Below are 24,592 nucleotides of genomic sequence, written 5' to 3'. Positions count from 1 at the left end.
TACATACAAAAGTTGATCGCAAAGATTTTTTTGGCAAAAATGAAAACAGAAATTTGGAAAATTACATATATTTGTGATTCTTGGTAAATTTCATAGATTGTACAAGATAGGATAGGGATAGTATGGTAATAGTTGGTAGGTAATACATGCTTGATAGCTATACAACATCTCCTGTGCCGAGACACAATACCTAAAATATTACTATACCACAAAAGACCATTGTAGCCAATGGCATACATCATAGAAACACAAAACGAGGGTTTGGTACAAACCAACAGACATAGCAATATCGCTATTTTAATGGCCCTTTCAAAGGAACTGGCAACCTGAAAAGTCACATCACTGTGACCAAACGCTACAGAAAACAGTGACTAAACAGACCTTTACAAAGAAAGGAACCCTCTACTGATATGGCCTATGCTGAACAGCAACCAAAAAATATCCAATGTGAAAACCTTTACAAAGAAAGGACCCCCTATTGATATGGCCTATGCTGAACAGCAACCCAAAAATACCCAGTTCAAATAGTCCTTTAATAAGAAAGGAACCTCTACAGACAAGACCAAGGCTGGGCAGTGCATTAACACCCCATCCTTAACCCCCCCCCCCCCCCCTCTCCAAGATATAACCAATTTATGCCTCTCTCGTTCTCCTTTTATGACACATCTCTGCATAACCAGCTCACCTCTATTTTCCTAATAGATTAGACTAATCTGCTATAGAATTCATAGGATCAAACCAAACATTTGCTGGTTATAGGGGGTATCAACATACAGTTTCAACAACTAGATGGATGAAACAAATATCGACCTAAGAACTACACCCTTACAAAACATTGTGTCAAAACCATCCAAATGTCAGGAGTGGCTATCAAGACAAGGTTACTTTTTCATTTCTGTGAAATTTAGCACTTGTAAGTGTCAAGTCTTACATAAGATAACAATGTTTAACACTTGAGTAATAATTCAAATGCAGTGCTTTTGATGATACACAAATATTTAAGCTGCATTCCAAATAAGGGTATCTTAATATTTGTTTCATGTAATAAATCAAATATTGACTTGTGTGAACTATTATTCACTCTACACACTGTACAAAGACCTGTGGATTACCACATGCAACTAAGTGTTTTCTTACACTATCAAGCGATAAAAACACTATTACCCTATTTCTAGGGTATAATTATCATTACTGACTTACTTATTAGAAACCAGAAGCTTATACAGTTAAGTAATGGAGTCAATAAAAGTATATAATTCCTAGAGTATGGATATTACATTAGGACACACCCATATGGAGTCAATAAAAGTGTATAACAACTTGAGTATGGTTATTACAATGAGCCAAAGCCACATGGCATCAGAAAAAGTGTAAAACAACTTGAGTGTGGATATAACATTGAGCCACAACCACATGTAGTCAATAAAAGTGTATGACAACTTGAGTATGGATATCACATTGAGCCAAAGCCACACGGCGTCAGTGAAAGTGTAGATATTACATTGAGCCAAAGCAACATGGAGTTAATAAAAGTGTATAACAACTTGACTATAGCTTTTATGCTGAGCCAAAAGTATGGATATGATATTGACTATGTATTGTAATGACCAAATACAATTTCATGAGCAAACAACTCATTGTACAGTCTACTTTGACAAAGACCAAACTCAGTCAATAGCACTACATATATACCAAACCATATTGACCACTTTGGAGTCAATAATAGTAAATAACTCCTTGATGGCTGTTATAATATTGACTCTTACATATATAATGACTCCTTGGAGGTTTTGAAAGTTGTTATACTGACTCCAAATTGCATGTTGACTTTTTGGAGTCAACAAGTTTTATATTGACTCTGTGTTGTATAACTTCCTGAAGTCACTAAAAGTTAATAATTCCTTGACAGATCTTATTATCATATGATATTGACTTCCATTTGTATCATGACCATATACAGTCATATAAGAGTTTAAAAAATTATAAATACCACAATGGCTGAATTCTGTAAGATTTCTTAAGTATTTGTTAGGTATTCAGGGGTGAACAAATCCACTGGTCCTGGGTCCGGGACTAGCGATTTTTTTGGGCGGACCAGCACAAATTTTACGTTGTACCATTAATTCTTTCAGCAGGACCACTGGATTTTTTAAGGCACTGTCCAGGGACCACCAGTTCACAAAATTATTTGTTCACCCCTGGTATTTATTGACAATAAACTGTAAAGTAACCATTTTGAAGTCAATAAAAGTGATTAATTACTTGCATGTAATTGTTACATATTAATTTCCAACCACGTAACAACCCCTCTTGGGTCAAAACAAAGTGGTTAACTCCTTGCAAGGGATTGTGACGTATTCATATCCCAACCACGTTTACATAATAACCCCTGTTGAGTCAATAAAAGTGGTTAACTCCTTGCAAGTGATTGTTATATATTAATCTCTAACCACATAATAACCCCTCTTGGGTCAATAAAACTGTATAATGCCTTCAAAGTGATATCCAAGCATATCATGGCTACTTTTGAGTCGATTACATTGCAAGTAGTCACTAATGACTGCACAATATAGAAAACATTAATAGGAGTTAACATAAATAGCATTGCACAATATCATGTATATTTTGTTTGTGACTCTCAAATGGGTCAATATTTGTAATGTGACTTTTTGGTCTTTTTGTGATATTTCAATCATGATCTGGAAATGTCATTAAAAAGTAGGAAAAAATACATTATCATTTTACAATACAGCCTTACATGGACATCATTGAAGTCTCAATTAGTGCACTTTTATATCTGAACAAGATAAATAGATGACGTTCATTCTTGTCTTTTCTCAGCTCACTCTAAATGCAGTGTTGTCCCGGAACAAGTTACATGGCTACTGAACATTCTCATTGAACTAAAAAACTAAACATGTCCAAACATTGCTGATAATGTCAGAAAAGTATCAAACTGGTCACATTAGTCTTAGCTTCCAGATATCAAACTCTCCACTCCACCAGAAATAGGTGCACTTCCCTGGTCTTCAACCATAAAGGCAGTGTTTTTGTTACAGATGTCAAGAAGATAAAATGTATATGAGTTTCATCAGGATCTCCAACCATAAGCATGGTACAAGGTATGTGATACTATGTAAGTTTAATTGGATTTCTTCTCTCTGTTACTAGGGTCCCAAAACCTTAGCGAAAGCACTTAAAAATATTCACTCATGCCATCAGTTACACTTTCTCAATTTTTAATAGAGATTTTTCATGTAAATACACCATTGCTGGTTAACTTCTTAGAATACAAAATTTGACAGCCTTTTTTCCTGAACCATGAAAAGCACACAGCATAGAGCTGGATCATTGTAGAATATAAAACAGTTACTACTGCTAAGGAAAACATGCTACTAGCAAACTAAGATAAAGACGAACTAAAACTAATGTTTGTACTTGTGTTCTGATATCTGATTTGCCATTGTCATGACAAGAAAATGACATAGATGGGTGATGATAATTCTGAATATTAAATTATGTAAATTATCTACTTTACATAATATTCAAATAATGTCAAATTAGACAACAAGTTAGACTGGTACAATAGACAACATTTATCTTTGTATATTGTTTGTGATGCTAAAAATACTAAATAATAACTTTCAAATTTGACAGGGAAAGTGTAAACTGTTCAAGGAATGCTCACAGTGACTTATTACAAAACTTAAGAACTCAATTATGCAAATTACAAAAGGTCAAAGGTCATGTGTTATATTGTTCCCCAACCCATGGCCAAAGTTTGCACATGATCAGTCTTTTTTTATGGTAACAAGACAACAACAGGTGACTTTTTTCCAGAAATACTGTCAATGACTCCAAGAAACCAGAAATTAGTAAGTTATTTATTCTAAAACTCTATTTCTTAATATGTGAGAAATTTTTCAAAATGGTAGCTCACTAGTGTTATTTTGTAAATCTTTCATTATTTTATTCACCAACATCAACATATTCTTACTATTTTCTTTACCTGAGCACAATTCGGCACAAAATACCAAAAGATTATTTCATCATAGTAGCACATTTTTATCTTACGAAAATCTTAAGTTGCAATTTACAGGGGTTTTTTTGTGTGTCAATTGTGTAACATTTATCAAGCCCTCCCAAATGGGTTTCAAATTTCTTATAAATTGTCTTGGCTCAAAGTGAAGGAGGGAGAAATTTAGTATTGCTCTATTTGTGAAGTACTAACTAAGGGAGAACTATGTAGGAATGTTGGAGAGGTCTCATAAACTGGAGACAGTGTTAACATCGTAAGGCTACAACATTTTCATAGAAGTTTAACATTTACCCTGGCATTACATTATCAATTATTTAAGTTTAACTGAATTGCATGACCTTACAAAGAAGTATTTCAGATTTTCTTTTTTCAGAGGTCATACAAAGACATATTTTCTGACTTTTTTGTAAATTTATGTCTATTCAATACATACACACAGTTCAGTAGAGTTCACGATGATTTCAAGGGCCTTAAATTTTTTCAATCATGGTAAATTACCCCTCTACAACAAGAGTTTATTAAACATTCACAAAAAAACGTAAATACTTGGCAAAAATTTTACACGACCAGTTCTCCCTTATCAATATTAGATAGATTTCTGATTATTAATATTATTAACATAAAGTGACGATGTAAAATATTTCATAACTGTACCAAATAACTTATTTTTAAAAGGGAAGAAAAGCAAGGCTGATTTTTTCCTAATTGTTTTAGTTAATGTCTGATGAGTCATGATGTCACATTCACTACTCTTCATTGGGTTACAAGGAGTTTTCCATTAATGGGCATAGAGGGTGCCATGACTTCAATATTCACGCCCTGTCTGGGCACTATAACAGCAACGAGTACAATATGGCATTGCTTCTTAACTTTTTAGACATATTTTTCATAAATCAATATATAGCTCATACACTCACACTTATCATTCTGAAAATTGAGTACTGGTCAGAAGTGATGACAAAAAATAGAGAGGACAACGAAATGTTTCATAAGTGGTCTTTTAAGACATTCTTAAAATGAAAATCAAAAGTATTTGTAAATCTGCCTATAGATCATAATAGCAATTTCTTTAGTTATCTATGCTAATTAGTACATTACCTCCCATAATTTCATGCACACTATTTCATTATTCTTATTATCAAACTAACTAACCCTGATTATTCTACGTTCTGAGATGGCCAAGTTTAAATTTTCTCACGTTTTACAGCACCACCACATTTTTTTTTACTTCAAAAGAGTTGCATTTTGTCTGTCAGAATATACTATTTAACTGAATATCATTTCCTGAAATTAGTTGCAATGCGAATGTTGTAATTCAATGTTTATTATTTTGAAATGATCAAAACTGAATTCTCCCCAAAATACAGAAATAGTGTCGAACACAACTGACATGTGACCTGGACTGTTCTATTTTTAAACAGGGCAGACCAACTACAGGTAGGGTAACTAAACATCAACGCAACAAAGTGCGAGTGATTAAATCTCAAGTGTTCTCCCCTCAAAATAATGCTAGGTTTGTGTAAATTTACACGACACTAGCCTTCAATTGAAGACATAGCCCGCCCTCAACTTGTGTGTTGTATTGTGTATTGTATTTTGGCAATTTGAACATGGAAACATTTTTTTGGGACTTTCCAGGGATGTTCATGTCCGTAGTGTTGGGTTTACAGCATAATTAGCAATAATATTTAGCTGTCTAAAGTGTACATCTAGAATGAAACCCTTTCTCTCGTTTCACCCTGAAAATGTTCATTAAGGTCAAAGGTCATGGTCTTACTAGAAAGCTCACCATTGATGTGAGGGTAGACACTTGAATGGTGTGCATACGTATCAAACTTTTGGAGATAACAGGCAAAATGTGCTTTTCTATCACAAATATGGCCACCATTTTGCTATAAAGGTCAAGATCATGAAATTAAGTAACCTGCATATGCCTCACATGGTCAAACCCAAGTCATGATTAAAATATCATCACTTGAAATTATTTATTCAAAAAAGCTATGAAAATAACCAAAATCTGGCTAGCAGATTTTCAAGGTCAAAGGTCAAGGTCTTAAAAGACAGCTCATATTTGATAACATAGGTGTAGGGACTTGAATGGAGTCACTACATATTACACCTAAAAATTTTATGATGCATATTGTGAAATTTAATAACAAATATGGCCACCCTTCGGCCATATTTGATTTAGTCGCAAGGCAAAGTGACGTCCATGTCTCACGTCGCACGTTATCTTTGTGCCATGTTACCTTTGTGCCAGGTTTGGTTGAAATCAGAAGGTGCATGGCAGAGATATGAGGGTGAATGCACACATGCACGGACGGACTGATGGAACTCAATGTAATAACCCCCTCCGGGTGGTGCCTGTTGGAGGCTGATCTCAAGGATTCAGAAGGTAGAACTGACTACTCCTTAAAAGTCTGGGAAGAACCCTGGGTAACTGCGGAATCAGATACTCCATTAACGATCAATCACATATCACCTTCCCTACTGAAAAATAGAACTGTCCAGGTCACAGGTCAAACTATGTTTGACATCGGCTCTAAAAATATTCATTTTAATGTAAATTCACAAGGTATTTTGCTCCTGTTCTGAAACCACTGGTAATACGTACCAGTGGAAACTTAGTACGCAATATCATTGAAGTTAAGTAGCGTTGTCATTTATGTGAACAGCAGCGCTTCTAAATTGTACCACTAGAGGGCAATGTTTACTGGAAAGGTGGTGTTACAGTACAGTAAATTTGTATTGAGTACTAGTAGGACATCATTATTCATGCACAGATGGGTCTATCCTAACGAAAATGTGTCATGCATTTGTTTACGAATAGTAAGACAATAAAATATCAAGATTTAAACATACTGTATGTGTGATATGTAAGAATTGTTCACAATTTGAATACTGTCAAATCTGTTGCACAAAGCAGATGCTATGTAAGTTGAGGTCAAAGGTTAAATGATTATTTTAAAATTTACCCTTTGTTGCAGTTTAAATACAGATTACTAATTCACACTTTGCACAAGTGGACAAAGAGAAAATGTTGGTTAGACGAATTTTGAACTGGACAGTAATGTAGATCATATACATATTAAGACAACAACTCCCCCCCCCCCCCCATCTCAAACACTGCATGCAAAATATTGCAGATACAGCAGATTTTGAGAAGCAAATTTTGTGTTTGAGAAAAATAAAAGTACAATACCACTGCTTTTTAATTTTTCAAATTTAAACAATACCCTGTCTATTCTTTGGCTGATCTGCCCTTCAGTGTTGGAATGCACCCCCCCCCCCCCAAAAAAAAAATTAAATTAGGCCTTGTACTGTCTAATTAGTAGATTACAATACTAATCTATGAGTAGAAATCAAACCCATCTTCACTGCTACATGGTGCTTTCTGAGTACTGTCTACAACTTCTGGTGTTTCATTCTGTTCAGTAGACTTCAGTTGTTCCAGAAGTTGATTGATTTCTTGGTGATTCACGATGACGGTTTCTTTGCTTTCGTCCACAGCTATTCCATCTGTGATATCACTACTTGTCTGTTTTTGGTCTTCTTGAGGGAGGTGTGGCTGTTGTAGGGGCAGTGAGAAAGGCAACTGGCTACCTGTAAAAATACAAGTACACCAATTCCACGTATAGATTACTTTGAAGCAATGGTTGTTGGTATTTTCAAACTTTTAAAAATCTGTTACGAAGGTTTGTAATTCACATGACTGAAACTCTTAAAAATTCAATACCACACACAAGCCAAGTTGAATGAGTTCAAACAACAAATATGGGTATTATACCCTGATCGTTTTGCATCATGACAGTACGCAATACAGGGCAGAAATGAGCCTGAATGGACTTTTCCTTTAAAGCTGCACTAGCTGCTATTGAACGTGGTTTGTGTATGTTATAATGTTGGTTAACTCATATTGCAGGTAGTGCAGTTTGTGTTCATTTATGAGCCTTTGTGGAAACAAGAATTAACGCTAACTTACTTTTCCTCTGGTAAAACAGTACATAGACACTGCTACTATCACTGTCACAAGGATCTTGTCTAGTGTTGGTTTCATCATTGTAGTAGTACCATTGATCAGTTAAGGGATTCTTTGAAAAGGCTGTGTAGTGGCCTGCATTGACCCCTGTAAAAACAAAAGGAAGAAAAACATTAACTTTTAACCTGCGAGGGCACTGGAAAATATCTACCTGTGAAGGTGCTGTATAGCGACCTGCATTGATCTCAGTTAAACTAAGAGGAAAGTCTTTCACTGTTCACTATGAGGGCACTTCAAAATATCTTTTCTTTCACCAGTGAGGATACTGTACAGGGGGGCCACCACTGACCCCTGTAAAAACAATGGGATGAAAAACTTTCACTTTCCATCTGTGAGGGCACTACAAAACATCTTCACTTCCACCCGTGAGGATGCCATGAAGTGTGAATACCATCCTCATAGTGTGAGGAGTAGATATAGTATTTCTCTAACAGAATGGAATGAAGAGTTTCCAATACATGAAAAACAATTTTCAACTTTTCTGGTTCATTGCCGGACAGCAGATGATGAAAGTAGGTGATACTGCAACAAAATGGCAAAAGAAGCGTACTTTGCATGGTGGGTTTGAACAGACAAACCATGCTGGAAATGAACACTGATTTTCTCCTTGTGTTACTGGCAGTATATTATATGTTATATTGTCAAAGTTTACCCATTTTGCTTGCCACAAAATAGAAAGAATTTGCTGTAAAAAAAAGATGGTGAACCACTGTACATATTTGATATATGGTTCTGTATGTAATCAATCAATCAATCAATCAATCAATCGTATCAATCAATAGAGTTTGTGTAGCGCCAAAATCCAATACGACTTAATGATCTATGGCGATGAACAGGAACAATAGTAGATCAATGTAAACAAGTTGGAGAAAGCTCTTGCAAACAGATGTGTCTTGATGTCCTTCTTGAATTTATCGACAGTTGGTGAAGAACGAAGTTCAAGTGGTATACTGTTCCATAAGACTGGCGCTGCTCGCGAGAACGCAAGCTCACCGTATGACTTTGCATTACAATTGAGTACATGAAGTACACTTTCATTATTATGTAAAATCGTAATACGAATTAAATCAATCATTTATATGTATTCTCTCGACATTGATGTCTACGTTACATAAACATAAACTTTACTGTACAATAGAGCCACAAACATAGAGCCACACATAATTATTGGAACAAATTCGATCCTTACCCCCAAAGTGGCAGACACAACTCTGAAGGTCATAGGTCAAAGCTTCATCTGTTGGTCCTGATATAAATCCTGAGACGTCAAAATTATTGATAGGGAAAAGAACTTTATTGTCTAGCTTAGTACTGCACAGCTCATGAAACACAAACCTGTCAAGAGAAAACAACAAATCAATAGTAACATTATAATAATTAATGTATGTATTGACGTTTACCATCATTCAATTTTAAAAGCCCAAGTTTCTAGGACAACGAAAATATTCAAAGGTACTGTACAGTTAGAAGGCACTATTTGGTTATTACTTATCTGAAGGAATTAGTTCAACGTTTTTGCATTACAATGTAATTCAATGGTAATTTATTCTGTACATGAGGCACAGTATATGAGAAAGCATGCTGGCCATATGACACTAATTTGTAATTGTCAGTGTTCTCTCTCTCTATCCACTATACAGAAAGCATTGTGATATCACCACCCTTGCCTTTATTCGTGGCAGGTTTCTGCTGTACTATAAAAGTGTTCAACTATCCTTACACTTTAGTAATCTTTGAATGACAATACTTTCATATGAAGAGAAATTGTTGATCCCAATGTCCATGTGTGTACGTATGGGTATGTGTTAAATATAAACATGTCTAAGTAAGTTTCAATATTGAAGACATACTATACATACAATGTACTGTACACATATTACATGTGGATCATTATGCAAATCATTATGTAAATTATCATGACATAGATATGTAAATTATCATGCAAATTAGCCACCATCCTAGCAATTCTATCCTGGAGAGAACACTAATTGGGTTCATGAAATAAAGATTTGGGAGAAATTCAGTGTTCTTGGAGTTGGCTTCACGTGAATTATTTCTGATGAGTAGGTTACTAGACAGATTTCTGTGATGTACAAGACAGAATACAGATTGTTACACTTAGAGGGGGATTTAACAATATCATTATAAGACTTACCTCTTTAAATAAACAACCAATGTATCTGGGTATCTCCACACAGTTAGTGTTTTACGTGCACACTGGTTCTGTTCACATTTAGGACAAAACCATGGATTATGTTCATCTAACAATTCACTGGAAGACAAAGAAATCAAGAGTATAAATACTATCACAAAGTGGCTGCCAATGGATGTAGCAGCAGCTTGAAAAAAAATGCTGTTTGCCGAGATAAATCAAATTACGCAATATCTTTGTTATCGTGTGAGAAAATTAGAACCATCACTTCATACATTCAAGATACAGAATAACCCTCATATCATTTTGTATCTAATTTGTTATAAATTTTACAACAGTACTCTGAAACTTCGTAAATATTTCTTGGAGACATGGTCAGAGACTGATTCTGCATAAATTTGCATTGTATTTACATGATTAATGACACTAAACTTGGATTGTCCTCTGTAACGCATGAAAACAGTCCTCAAAAAGACTTGTCCTGAATAAATTTGCATCTATTTACATGATTAACAGCATTGAACTTTCATCTACCTCTCTGAAAATGCATGAAAACAGTCCTGAAGCCAGAGCATGCTGACAATGTGACATCATAAATCTTTCATGGATTCATTGTCAGAGACTTTTGCATAAATTTGCATCCTATTTGCATAAGTAATTGTTGAACTTTGACCTACCTCTCTGTAAATGCATGAAAACAGTCCTGAATAGTCAGCGGATCCTGACTTCGTAAATCTTTCATAGATTCATGGTCAGAAACCTGTTCTGCATATTCTAACTGAAGTTGTGTAATATCTTCCCAGATGACAGTGAGGTGGTCGCCTGACTGTAAACTAATTTCTACTTCTCTGACCAGCTCACAGCCCGTACAATGTATATTGTACATACACCTAGAACACAGATAACCCTGCAATAAAAGTCTTTTGGTTAGTTTATTACTCTGGTAGTTCAGCCTTCGGTTTACTAAGATAGACACAAACTAAAACTATTGTAGCAACATGTTGATACAACAGTAATAAGCTATTGAATGGATGTTGGTTTAATTACAGCTTCAGTAGGGAAGCATTGCAGAGTTTTATTGGCAAAGTTCCATAACCTTGCAGTGTACTGTTTCAGAACTTCCAATGTTTACACTATGTTGATCACAGGGTGATTAGAATTGCACAACAGAGGAACCACTATAACCCACTTGTGTAATCTACCACACTGAAGAACAATAGATTTAGTTTGCACCTATCTTAGTAAACTGAAGGCTGGATTACCAGAGTCGTATGTTGTAGTCATGGCATACTTTGACAAATTTTTGTAATTTTTTTTCTTATTTTTTGTAATTTGAAAGAGTCCTTTTTAAATACCTGTGCATTATATCTATGAAAGAATGCATATGTTTTAAGTAGAATTACACTATCGTAGCAGCCATGTCTTTCAAAAATACACAGGACTAGAATTTCCAGACAAGGTAACTACTAAGTGTGTGCACCCTGGTGTTTACCGTTGATAGTATCTCTAAATTTTAGTGTAACTTCAAAAATATCTGTCACTGTTATAGCAAACATACAGACAAAGTTGGAAACCAATACTAGTAATCTAACAATATGTAAACATTTTCGTTCTAGGCTAGACCAAATCAACTGTACATGTAATACTACATTTTTGGTATTTTGGTAGTTTTCAATATCTGAAAATTCTGATGGTTTCTGACAAATTGAAAGTGAGTGTAATAAGATTTTAAAAAGTTGCTTACCTGACCATCAGTCAGGACAATCTTATATGGCACCTGAAACGGCAACATTCTCTCAATTGCACTGAATAAAGTTTCTCCTTGAGTTTCGTTGGCAAGGTACACCATCCGTGGATGGCCAAAAAGTTTCATCTGGAGCAGGAGAAAAAAAGAGAGGGAGAGAATATTGCACATAAATGAAATGAATTTTGAAATTTTGCTAAAAATGCATCGTCGTATTCCCATAGCCTCTTTTACGGCACCATCCAAGACGTGCCGCCAATCTCGTTATTTTACATTCGAATATGGTCAATTAGGCTGATTTCATGTATCACTCCCCATCTCAACAACTCAGTTTGAGTGCATTTTTTTTCAAACCGATCTGTTTGAATGTATAATTTTCAAACAACACTACTCATTTGCCGTGGTTAGCAATACAAATGGTTTATGAGAGAGTGAAGCAAAAACACAGATCAATTGTGATGTAAACATGCTAATATCTATCAAGACTTCAACAAAACATTTTTGTACAAAGAACAACTGTACATTCGGAAGTACAACCATAGTTCATATCTTGGTCTCAGATTTACATTTACTACAGAACAGAATGGATAGCTCTGGGGATCGATCATCTGACAAGATTTAAACCCAAAATTTGAAGACAAAGTGAAAGTTCTACCAAAGTCCATACCTTTCTCTGTCCGTCGTCTTCATAATCGTATCTAAATTGCACTGGTATCGTGAGCACACGCTTGCTGCATTTATTGTCTGTTGGTGGTGGGGCAGCAACAAAGTCTTCCGCTGGGTTCACCTCTGCTGTACACACCTGATGAACAAATGAAATACTTCAATTTTGCAAGAAAGTGAATATGAAACCTCCCAGCCCAATGGACTTATACGTCACTTTAAACCTGAACTTAAAGAAAGATACAGAGTGTTAAATAAATTAATAAATGCAAAATGACAAGTCAAAGGTTAAATAAATAAATTCTACAGAACTAGCTAGGTCTGTACAACCTGGTTTTCCTTCTAAGGAAGGCAATTTCTATAAATTTTGCTGTGTTTTTCACAAAATTATCTGTAAAAAGAAATTTCAACTTATCTTGGTCTGAAAGAGTACTAAATCCAGACTCTGTTAAAGTCTGGATTTAATACTCTGTCAGACCGAGATAGGTTGAAATAATAACTGTAAAAGAATTATAACAACAAGCTGAACACTGCCTTGATTTGGTGCAATTGTAGTAACTTTAGCAGTAGGTACAATACTTACGGGACACTGGAACCCTGCAGCTCCATAATGTTTGGAAGTTGCCTGGAAGAAGAAAAACAAATTCCACGTAAAAAAAATATACGTCATTTTTTTCTCAAATTGAATCTTTCAGCCATGGAACAGCTTGCCAGACAATGCAGTAAATGTTTCCACCATTAACTCTTTCAAGTCAAGATTGGACAGGCATTGGAGTGCAAAGCCGTTCTCTATGATTATTCTACTGATTCTTACTTCCAATACCATCACACAGGCAAATAAGCACTGGGCTGATTCACTACATGTAATATTCATTGGAACTATGAACAGGTCATCGACCTACAATATACTCATAGTATGAATCTGATGATGATGATTTCTTGACAAGGAAATGAACTGACAGTTTGCTTTCTAGAGCTTCACCAATGGAAATGTATGGTTTCTATCGAGTTTATGCAGACTGAATTATCTACACACCGGTGTACACCTCCTCCATACAACATTGTCTGATCGGAGACTGCAAAGTCAACATTCATTTCGTTATAATTTTGACATCCATACTGATTTACTCACCTCAAGGCACACATGGCACAAAGCGCCTCCACATGACATATGTGTTAACAACTCATGGTCTGGCAGTTCCTCCAAACAGACTGCACATGATCGCCAGTCTGTTGACACTCCAGCTAAGCCAAGATCATTGGTATTGCTTGCATTGTTAGGGGCATAGGCATCACCACTCCACATGTTTGCGTCAGCATTATTTGGTACCCAGTTTGTGCTGACATCACTTGTCTTTGTTGTGATGTCATCACTATGTGTGTTGATGACACCTTCTGTATCCCCACTGCCTATGTTATTTCTTGGACTAGGAATTGACACTGAAGGCACGTTCCATTCACTGCCGGTACAAGGAAAGCTTTGATGACCACTGTTCTGTACTTCTCCTGGGTCACAGTTTTTAAGGTCTGCATACATTCTCACATCAAAATATCCAATATTACTGAAGACATCCCCCTGAGCTCTACCTGTATGGCTGTCTTTCTCAGCTGACTGCATGACAACATCACTAACATCACCCCCAGTATTGCAACCATCATCATTTTCTGTAGTGACGTCATCAATATTGGTGCTGACATCACCACTTTCAGTGATGACATCATCATCTCTAGTTCTCCATGCACTGTCCTCAGCTGTGTCAGCCATGTTGAAATCACCATAGGTGCAGTACAAGTTATTAGGGTGCATATTTAGTTCTGGTTTAGTTGGCATTTCGAAAGCATATATCATTCTGTATTCCGTGTTGACATATCTGAGATGAGTGCCATCCTCCTAGAGTTGGGGAAGAAAAACAAGATTTCTGATCAATATGATCAAGACGTAATCAGCAAAATATGGCTACAGAAAACACCTCTGCAGGTTCCTAGCTCAGACACACTTCTAAAACATGCTTCTAAAAATTATGTGATCTAAAATAAAGACTCAACTATCATGTATCATGGCCCTTATTTCTGGTCTAAAAGCTACTCCTGAACAGCACTCCAAGTGGCAAAACTATACAATCTTTTATCTTTCTGATATCCGAATATGTAATAGTATGTAATAATATTACACAACTTACAACTTCAATAACAATTTCATTTTCTCTAAGCCAGTAAAATGTACCCGAGCTCCCCAATATTTTACCCATGTTCTGCACTAAAATCCTGGTACAAGGTATTATTTGGCATGATTTCAGCTTTCGGAAAGTTGACCATGGAGTGAAGACGTAAATGCATCCCTGAAGATTGGGGTTAAAATTACATATCTCATTCAAGGTCAAAGTTGAAAGAACTTACACCCTATCTATTCAATACATCTTTGGATACAAAAATGTAATGTGGCATGATTTCAGCCTTCTGAAAAATGGAGATATATCTCTAGAACTAGGGGGTCAATATCATATCTCATTTGAGGTCAAAGTTGAAAGTACTTACCAACACCCTAGCTATGTGGTTATTGAACACTTCAGCAATGATGATATCATTGGGTGGTGGTACATTTTCACCAAATATAAGTGCAGTGAGAAGAGTCCTGAGTTGTTTGACAGTGTGTGTTTTAATGACATTCACCAGGTACTTCATAGGATGATGGTAATTTAGAGGTACCCACACTATGGCTGAAATTCAACAACAGACATACATTGTAAAGATGTTGATTTTTTCCCCATTCCCTCACTCTTACTTAACACACCAAACTGTCGCTAAAAATTTGTTGAATAACATCCACCCCCACCCCCACCCCCACCCCCACCCACCTCCTTCATTCATTTGTTGGCAAGTTATTATTGCCAAACTCCTTATGTATGCATGGCTATACACTAAACAATCATTGCCCAATGTACAGGAAATAGCATAGATTCGACCCTCTCTTAAATACAATGCTTCTAAGGCACTAGAAAACTAGTACAGTTTCACTTTCCATATAAACAAACTATAAATAAATGCATCATATAAACATACATAATTTGTGGAAACAGCAATCAGCTGACGTGTCTTTCATGTATTTCTGCTGACCCTCACTGACCTATTGTATTAACTACATTTTCTTTCTCTTTGTAAAGCTGTACTAGCCGTAACTTGAGATGAGAATTGGATATTTATTTTGGATTGTTAATTTATAAAACAATTTTATCATGGCGTCATACTTGAAAAATCAATGTGAAACAACATTGACTAAGTCTGTGTTTGTAACTCAATACATTGCAAAAAGCTAAAAAATGTGTACAAAGTTTGTTATTTTGCAAACAATAAAAACATTTGACACATTTATTATGCTTTTGCAATGTACTGAGTTACAACACAGACTTAGTCAATGTTGTTTCACATTAATTTTTCAAGTAGGACGCCATGATAAAATTTGTCTTATAAAGTAAATATCCAATCCTCATCCATGTGATCACTTTAAATAATTAGACATACTATACATGTAGGTGCTCAAGAGAATGTTCTATTTTGACCCTCTAGCATGAGGTAAAATACTATTGGCAGTCCTGAGAATTAGAAGTTATGAACTCCACTTTTGCTTTTTGAACTTCCATAAATCAATACAATACATGTAAGTATCTAAATTCAAAAAGGGAGAGAATTTACTTACGTATTTGTCTCTCCATGGCATTTGGCAATGGTACTGATAGATACATGAAGGGTTCAAAGGTCACAGAAACATGATCACATGATGAACATATCACCTGAAATAAAGTAGAATATGTAGTGTCAATTTCAATCAATCTGTGAGTGATGAAATTACATCAACACCCATTGACAGCATAAAATCATGTATTTCAACATATTGCAAAAAGAGTTTGTCTTGCAAGTACATGTAGTTTGCCACAGTAGTACATCCCGGAATCAAGTTCACACTGTGTTAACAACAATAGTTTTACAATTTTTTAAAAATTTCATATTTATCATATGTAAATACTTACTGTGCTTTTGAACTGTCCCTGGAATGTGTCCACAATTACTGATCTATTTCGCTCCAGGTACTTGTGCCACGACTTCTCTGCCTGAAAGAATTCCTTCTCTGCTCTTGTTTGTCGCGATGCACAGAATCCGGATGTCGAACTCCCAGCACAACTGGAGGTCTTAGAGAGAGTTGTATCATCCACAACATTTGGTAATATCGTCTGATTGTTAGCAAACGTTACTTGTTTCAGAACTGTTCCACTACTTTCAGCACCTTTCAATTCTTCATTTTCCTTAGATTCACCCTCCTCCAATTCCTCTTCTTCTTCCTCCCCCTCCCCCTCCCCTTTTTCTTTACAATTCTCCGGTTTCTCCAACTCCATGTTTAATTCAAGTGTAAAACTATTGCTTGCAAATTTGCCTAACTTATCCTGACCATCTAATATGTTACAACTTTCATTATTGGCACTGATCGGAAACTTAGACGTGGCATTTGCGAATAAATTAGTGTCCTTTCTTTTTAGCATCGTCAAATCCAGTTTCATTTGGTCAACATCTTCCAAATCTTGCTGCACCGAAAACACATCAAGTTTACTCTCCTGCAGAAGGTCTTTCCCTCCCTTCAGTAGAAGAGACTTCAAAATTGTTCCATTGTCGTCCATCTTCATTCGTTTAATTGAATCTATCTCATTCACCTCTTCCACCACTTCCATCTGTATCTTAGCACTGTCTTCGGGGTCAAGATTCTCGAGTTTATTCGTTTTAATGGCAAAAAGATTACTTTTCTTATTCCTTGGTGATTTTGGACTTGTTTCAGTTCTGTTTTCAACTTTATTTTTCAGTGGCGACTTCTGTTTGGAGGTCGGTAACTTGTCATTCTTGGGAAACTTTTCACTATCAACGGCAATAACCGGTGGCGGGCTGTCCTCTCTTAAGACGTTTGTATTCAGAGTTTTGACGTCTTTCATGTAAAACTCTTCAATACTTGGCAGTTTTGTCATGTTGTTTGTCTCGTTAACAATCTGTTGCTGGTCAGCGTCAGACGCAGACATGTCCATGCTGTCTTCTTGTTCTGAGACACTCATCTCTGATCTGCTACTTTCTTCATCATCTTCCGAACCTTTAAGTATAAGACATTTCCCAATTGACGTCGATGGGCCAGGAATATCCTTTTCGTCAAGTAAGTCGCTTGAATCTTCCGATATGACCTCTTCCTCAACAAGTGCCTCTTCTAGTTCCTGTTTGGTCTTGGCATGATTTAGTTCTTCATGCAAACTATCAAGTAATAATGCCAGAAACTCTTGACCATCATGCTGCAAAAAATAACAACATTTCTTATTACAATGATGTCTTATACCATGCATGAGCCAAGTTGAAAAAAAATAGGCAATATATTCTCTGGGCATTCTACATCATGAAAATGTGTGTCTATGATATGACAACACAAAACTGTTCTACCATCCTTAAGCTTTATTAATCTTTGAATGACAAAATCATAATAATATTTTCACATGAAGAGAAATGGCTGATTCCAATGTACATGTGTGTATGTGTATAAAATAAACATATCAGTTTGTTCCAGTGTTGAAGACATGCATACTACTATACTTGTCTGATCACTATGCAAACCAATATGTAAATTACCATGTTATTTATATGTAAATCAATATGCAAATTATCATATTATTTATATGTAAAGTAACATGTATGTAAATTACCATGTTATTTATATGTAATTAATATGCAAATTACCATGTTACTTATATGTAAATTAATATGCAAATTACCATGTTATTCATATGTAAATTAATTTGCAAATTAGCCCAAAATGTAACAACTCTATTTACCTGTCTGTAGTCTTTAAACTGTCCGTGTACAAAACCCAGAGTTTCCTTGAACTCAGACGGGTGAATAACAGAGTACTGTCCACACCACACCTTCTCTATCAAAGCACCAAATCTGCCAGCTATTGATTCTGGTGAAAACTTCTCTCCTTCCAAGAAATACTGACAAATACTTGGACAACTAAGTAGACACTGGAGACCAGAGTTCATGAAACATGTATTACCAAGGTTTTTGAGTCCACACACCCCCTTTTCTGCATCAACATCTGCGAGGAAAAAAATAAAGAACCATGTTAATTTGGAATAATGGGGCACATGTAAAACAGCATCCACCATTGAGGCTGATGAAAACCAGGGTTATGCTAGGGAGTCTATCCCTATTCCTATCCATAACTTGACCCTACCTTTACTCCCTACAAAATTGTATCTATTGTACATTCAGTCCACTGTTCTATATTCCTGTAACTCCCCAGCTGGAATACAAATATATATATACATTATATTTATTGTAGTCAGTCCATGGTTCTACATTATCAATGATGCAAATTAAGTTTATGCTAGGGAGCCTTAACCCATTCCTATCCCTAAGTTAACCCTACCCATTACTCCCTAGTTCAAATACAAACATGACTGAAACTGGTCTAAAATGTGGTCTGAGACGAAAACAGCATCTATATGTACTCAGTGTCATGTAGTGTAGTATAACTTATGGTTAATTGAGAAAGAGAGATAAAAAAAACTTATGTAAGTACTGATCTTTTTCTTTTGGGGGGGGGAGGGGAGGGGGGTGGAGGTGCTATGTATTAGTATTGAAAATTACTTCAAAAACATAACTGTACCTCTAATTTTCCAAAACTAATTCACGGCCTCATCCACTGGCTACAAAACATTCTTCATTTCAAAAAAACCTTATGAGGCACATCTGTAGATCATGAATACATACCTTTGACATCAGTCGTTTGTGGCTCAGGTTCCTCTGGTAAAAATGGACCATACATCGCACTGGGACATTCTGGTACTGTAATAGTAAAACAAGCCAGATTTCACTACATTGTGTACTTTGTTACAGGGTTCTGCCAAGCTTGAGAGTAGTCGAATCTTATCTTAAATAGATGTACGTACTACAAAATGAAATTTGGCATACATGATCTTTGATATAGATGCAACCCGAATGTTTTTTAAAATTGTTTTGTTAGGTACAATAACTTACACATGTACTCGCAATATCATGCACCGTGAAAATTATTGCATCACCTGTCGATAAACATATTTTTGTAGTTGTATACATGATAAATCATATCAAATTCATTTTTCAGTCCACACCCACAAATTGTTCGTCCTCAACAGCAATCACAATTTCAACCTGTTTCTGTTCTGCTTTATGGATAATACTGACCACTGATTAACATTCACAATGTCTAATGATTGGTATTTTAACAATTTTCTGTGAATACATGTATGCATATTGTGGTTGTCTGATCAAAAAATGATACTTGTTACATGAACATTGCTATATTCACCATGATCACGTCTACAGTAACAATTTGTAATTCTGGGTATCTACTGCATATCTATCTGGGTATCAATCTCAATCTTGAGTATCTTTCTGGGTATTTACATGTACATGTATCTGAGTATCCCTCTGGGTATATATCAGGGTATCTACTGGGTATCAATCTCAATCTTGAGTATCTATCTGGGTATTTACATGTAAATCATGTATCTGAGTATCCCTCTGGGTATATATCTGGGTATCTATCTCAATCTCAAGTATCTATCTGGGTATTTACATGTAAATCATGTATCTGAGTATCCCTCTGGGTATATATCTGGGTATCTATCTGGGTATCTATCTCAATCTCAAGTATCTATCTGGGTATTTACATGTAAATCATGTATCTGAGTATCCCTCTGGGTATATATCTGGGTATCTATCTGGGTATCTATCTCAATCTCAAGTATCTATCTGGGTATTTACATGTACATGTATCCCAGTATCCCTCTAGGTATATATCTCAGTATCTATCTGGGTACTATCTATCTCAATCTCAGTATCTATCTAGCCTCAGACCACTAGAAGAGATCTAGCCAACTGATATCTACGTGTATATGGGTACCTATTTGGGCATCTATCTGGGTAAGTGCCGCAGTGTCTGCTACATGTACCATTGTTGAAGTCCCCACAGAACTAAAAGCAGAACTATATGCTACAAATATCTACTTGCATGTTAAAGCAGAACTAACATCAGGTCAAAGGTGATTCCCAGGTGTCGGTATCTATTCCTAGGCACCAAAGTCTCCTTGTTTTGACACAAATATAACACTTTCAAAATTATATTTCATTCCCTTTTATAAGAATTTTATGATTTTCAGCAATCAGCAATTCAAACTATACTAATTAACTTGATACATTTCCATTGCATTAATGATCTTTAGAATTTATCACTTTATGGTAAAATAATTTCGCGTTGTTGTTACTATCGAACAATTACTCAATGGCAATTGTTCCTTACCTCAATAATATTGGGTGACATCAACAATTGAATTGATAAAAATGTGTCAAAATAGTGTCAGGAGAGGCCTAGTTTAGGGTTTTCAAAATGAAAAATTCACTCTCCATGGGAGGGGGGAAACCAAACACCCAGCCATGCATAAACTAGTATACATGTTTTTATCCTTATTTGTGTATGGCTTAGTGTTTGTTCGGTGTGATAATCTCCCAGAAGCTAATAGATAAAGCAAATTGTTGCTGTAACCTATCTCCAGATAACTATAATATTAGGGGTTTTAATTTAGATAAGAGGAGAAGAATACACATGGTGTCGTTTAATTAGTCAATAAAGAGAGAATTATATAAAGCTGATAGAGAGAAAACTAGCCAGGGAAAGATGGAAAAAACTTTCATATCACCACAAAAATCAATCAGTTAATTGATCAATATCACACAAAAAATAAGTTTTATTTCACCACAAAAATTAATCAATCAATCACTCAATCACTCAATCAAATAATCAATCAATAAATCGATTGATCAATCAATTACATGCCTGCTGTCCCCTGTGATCCTATCACACAATAGTCTGATACCAAATCATCTCTTTCATCTTAAGATTCAATGAAGGATAGCACTAGACTAAACATACAATGCTAGCTGCTTTATTCTCTCCAATAACCAGTTCAAAATAAAACAACACAACTTCTGCTATCAGCTTCAGTATGTAATATATTTAAGCCTTCTGATTCTTGAAATTACAACACTGACATTGTAGGGCAGTACAATAGTGGAATGGTAAATTAGAAACTAATGCGACGTTTCGATTCCTCAACTTTGGATCACGAACAAGCAATGATTTAATTATTCAGCATTTATGTTTCTCTCATCATCGCGTCATCAAGGTCTGTAGTAGATGGATCAAAACATCGCATTCATTTCCAATTTACCCGTTCCAAAGTAACTATATTGTACTGTTCTATTGATTCTTGGAACCATGAACAATACATGTATATTCTCCATTGTCATTGTTGTTTGTTAAGCAGTGTTTTAGCTAGGGTTTCAGAACCCTGGTAATAGAGGAAGGAAATCTGGTAAAATGATATATTTATGTTTGCACACTGAATATTCATGACATGTTTTTATACTGATGGGAACAGACACCTTGGAGTCAAGAATATTCATTGTGCAAACATAAATATATTATTTCTGCTGACTCCCATGATTCATTGGCACACAGCAAAAATACCCTATAAAAGGCACAATATCAACATGATGTTTACCGAAATTGTGAAATGGCTCTCCAGAACTCATACTATTACTAGTCGGAGTCATACTTCATGAAAATGCCATTATTTCCTAGCATGGCTTTCTCTTTAAATTAAGAGCAGTAAGCAGGTGAAACCTACATGAGTACCCCAGTATTTCAATTTTCCCCATTCAAATTGTGGTATAGTATATGGAAACCTATTGCAAATTTTACCCGGGTTCCTCTCTCTGTCATTATCAGTTCCCAAATATTAGCAAACACACTGATTGACCAAGAATATTGTCATTACCTGAAACAGCACTATTGCCAGCTTCAAGTCCAAGGCCCTGGTTATCATAGGACGGTGGGTCTGACAAGGACAACAACTTCTCTTCACTTGTTGGTACTTGTGGTATGGTGTCCATCATTTCCTGGCCCAGGATAAAGCCTGCATCCCATTGGTCATTTGATTTGTTCTCATTACTGTCTGGTCCAATCACATCATTTGGTGTGTTTTCACCTTCTTTGGGGATCTCTGTCGTTTCAGTGCTGTTACTCTGCAGATAATATAAAGTTATACAACAATGGCAAATCAACTATCAGTAAACTAACACAGACACATTCTACAACTATGGCAACATGTTCATTTATTGATGTTGGAGTAATTACACTCACAGTAGGGTGTCACTTCTGATAACACGTTTTCCTCAAGTGACCATACATTCAACCCCATTCGGTGTTCACACTATCTTGATTACAATGAAATTATGTCAGCACAACAAAGGCATTACTATCACCGACATGTCTAATTTACCACATGCTAGATCACTAGTTTTGGATTGTATCTATCTTAGTTTGTTGATAGCATGCTTTCCATAGTAATATCGAAGTTTGTAACTTGTGGTTTTCTTTTAGTTTCATATTTGTACTTTTACACATAAGTGGAATCTTATCGAGCAGCTGGCACAGATCCTGTCAGATTACCCCCATGTATGATATGGGATAATGATTTATGTCATAATTTTTATGTTATCAATAAATTTAAAAAAAACACCAACAGAAGTCTCACTGTCTAAAACCACCTCTATAATACTGTCTTGAATGTTTGGCTACTTACTCAGTTTTAGCATGAATTATAGACGTGTATAATTAGTATAATTTTAACATGTTCCCCCAAAAAAGTGCGTATGGAAATCTACGTCGATACTGTTGGTTCTTGCTACACTGTTAGCTCAAAATCACATTGTATGATTGTAGATATTGAGAAGGAGGTTATACCATGGATCTAGTATTGATCTCAATAATAGATTCATGGTTATACAACACACAGTGTCGATATAAATATTTATGTGGGATATCATCATGAATATTAGAACGGTGAACAGTTAGACATTGTTACTAACAGTTCTATAGCGATGTGTTATCTACAATGTTAACGCCTTGTAAGCAAAATTACACTGATTAACATATTGTCAGTTTGTTCAACAAAACAAAGAGTAGTGCAATGATATCTCTCGTACGACACAAACATTTTAATCAGGGTATTCCCCTTCAGTGTTCACGAGTTCCGGTGTCCATTTAATCATGGTAAAACAAAGGAACCCCGATAAAAAAATCAACAACAATGACTCTCTGTCATTGTCACTGTCGCGGCTGCCGCTGTGATTTCAACGACATCGTGGAAATAAATGTAAAATGTCGACCTACGACAAAACGTGGACACCAGGCGACTACACAGAAAATACTTGCAACCAAAATGGTGGCTGTTGTTGAAAATGAAACAAAACATTGCGTCGTCCCGAAATGTATGTTTCCCGGAACGGTCATTTAAAAACAGGTCGCAAGTCACGCGGAAGGAAGCATGTAAAAACATCCAGGGTTCAAGCAGTGACCACGGATCTGTTCGACATTGACACCGAACGAGGCTCCTTCGTTTGCGTAGCTCCAAAGAGAACTACACAAGATGGCAAATGAATTAAAGAAGTGCCGGTATTGAACACAACAAAATGTATAAGAAACGTACCTGGTCAGCCATGTTGAAGTGGGTCCGAAGTAAATTCTCGTGTTGTCTCGCATAACTTCGTTGACGGGAAGATCAGCCTCACATAAAAAAAAATATAATAAATGTCATTTACTGCACTGACTTTGTAAACATAGTATGCCTTTCCTCCTATAAAAAAGTCAAACTATATATTTTCAAAAATATTTGTAAATATTGTACTTAATTTGACCAGAATTTGAAAAAAAATGAATAAACATATATGGCTCTTAAATATTGTCACTGACTGAGGTGAAATACCGTCCCCGCCAAATTTGACAGGTCAAAGGTTACTGAACATGCGTATAAAGACCAAATAAAATTCAAC

General features: G+C 35.7%; 1 protein-coding gene across 1 annotated transcript; it reads right to left on the bottom strand.

The window, feature by feature from the left end:
* Positions 1 to 7,357: 7,357 nt before the first annotated feature.
* LOC144442053 (uncharacterized) lies at positions 7,358 to 24,261 on the bottom strand. Its single transcript, XM_078131325.1, has 16 exons — positions 24,250 to 24,261; positions 22,537 to 22,783; positions 19,430 to 19,504; positions 18,490 to 18,752; positions 16,663 to 17,955; positions 16,332 to 16,425; positions 15,173 to 15,354; positions 13,770 to 14,528; positions 13,221 to 13,262; positions 12,642 to 12,776; positions 11,975 to 12,103; positions 10,908 to 11,137; positions 10,234 to 10,350; positions 9,268 to 9,413; positions 8,022 to 8,165; positions 7,358 to 7,642 (listed from the first exon to the last, which is right to left on the bottom strand). The coding sequence occupies exons 1-16, from the start codon at positions 24,259 to 24,261 to the stop codon at positions 7,389 to 7,391; spliced, it is 4,122 nt and encodes a 1,373-aa protein (XP_077987451.1). The 3' UTR covers positions 7,358 to 7,388.
* Between the last annotated feature and the right edge of the window lie 331 nt (positions 24,262 to 24,592).

This window comes from Glandiceps talaboti, chromosome 11, assembly GCF_964340395.1.
Source record: "Glandiceps talaboti chromosome 11, keGlaTala1.1, whole genome shotgun sequence".
Taxonomy (NCBI): domain Eukaryota; kingdom Metazoa; phylum Hemichordata; class Enteropneusta; family Spengelidae; genus Glandiceps; species Glandiceps talaboti.
This window is presented reverse-complemented; position numbering and strand designations above follow the sequence as displayed.

What these genes read in the sequence shown, in the direction of transcription:
- LOC144442053 (XM_078131325.1), bottom strand. An exon ending in AGTTTAAAGACTACAGACAG is followed by an intron (nt 17,956 to 18,489) that starts GTAAATAGAGTT and finishes TATTTTTTGCAG; the next exon opens with CATGATGGTCAAGAGTTTCT. An exon ending in ACCACATAGCTAGGGTGTTG is followed by an intron (nt 14,529 to 15,172) that starts GTAAGTACTTTC and finishes CCCCAACTCTAG; the next exon opens with GAGGATGGCACTCATCTCAG.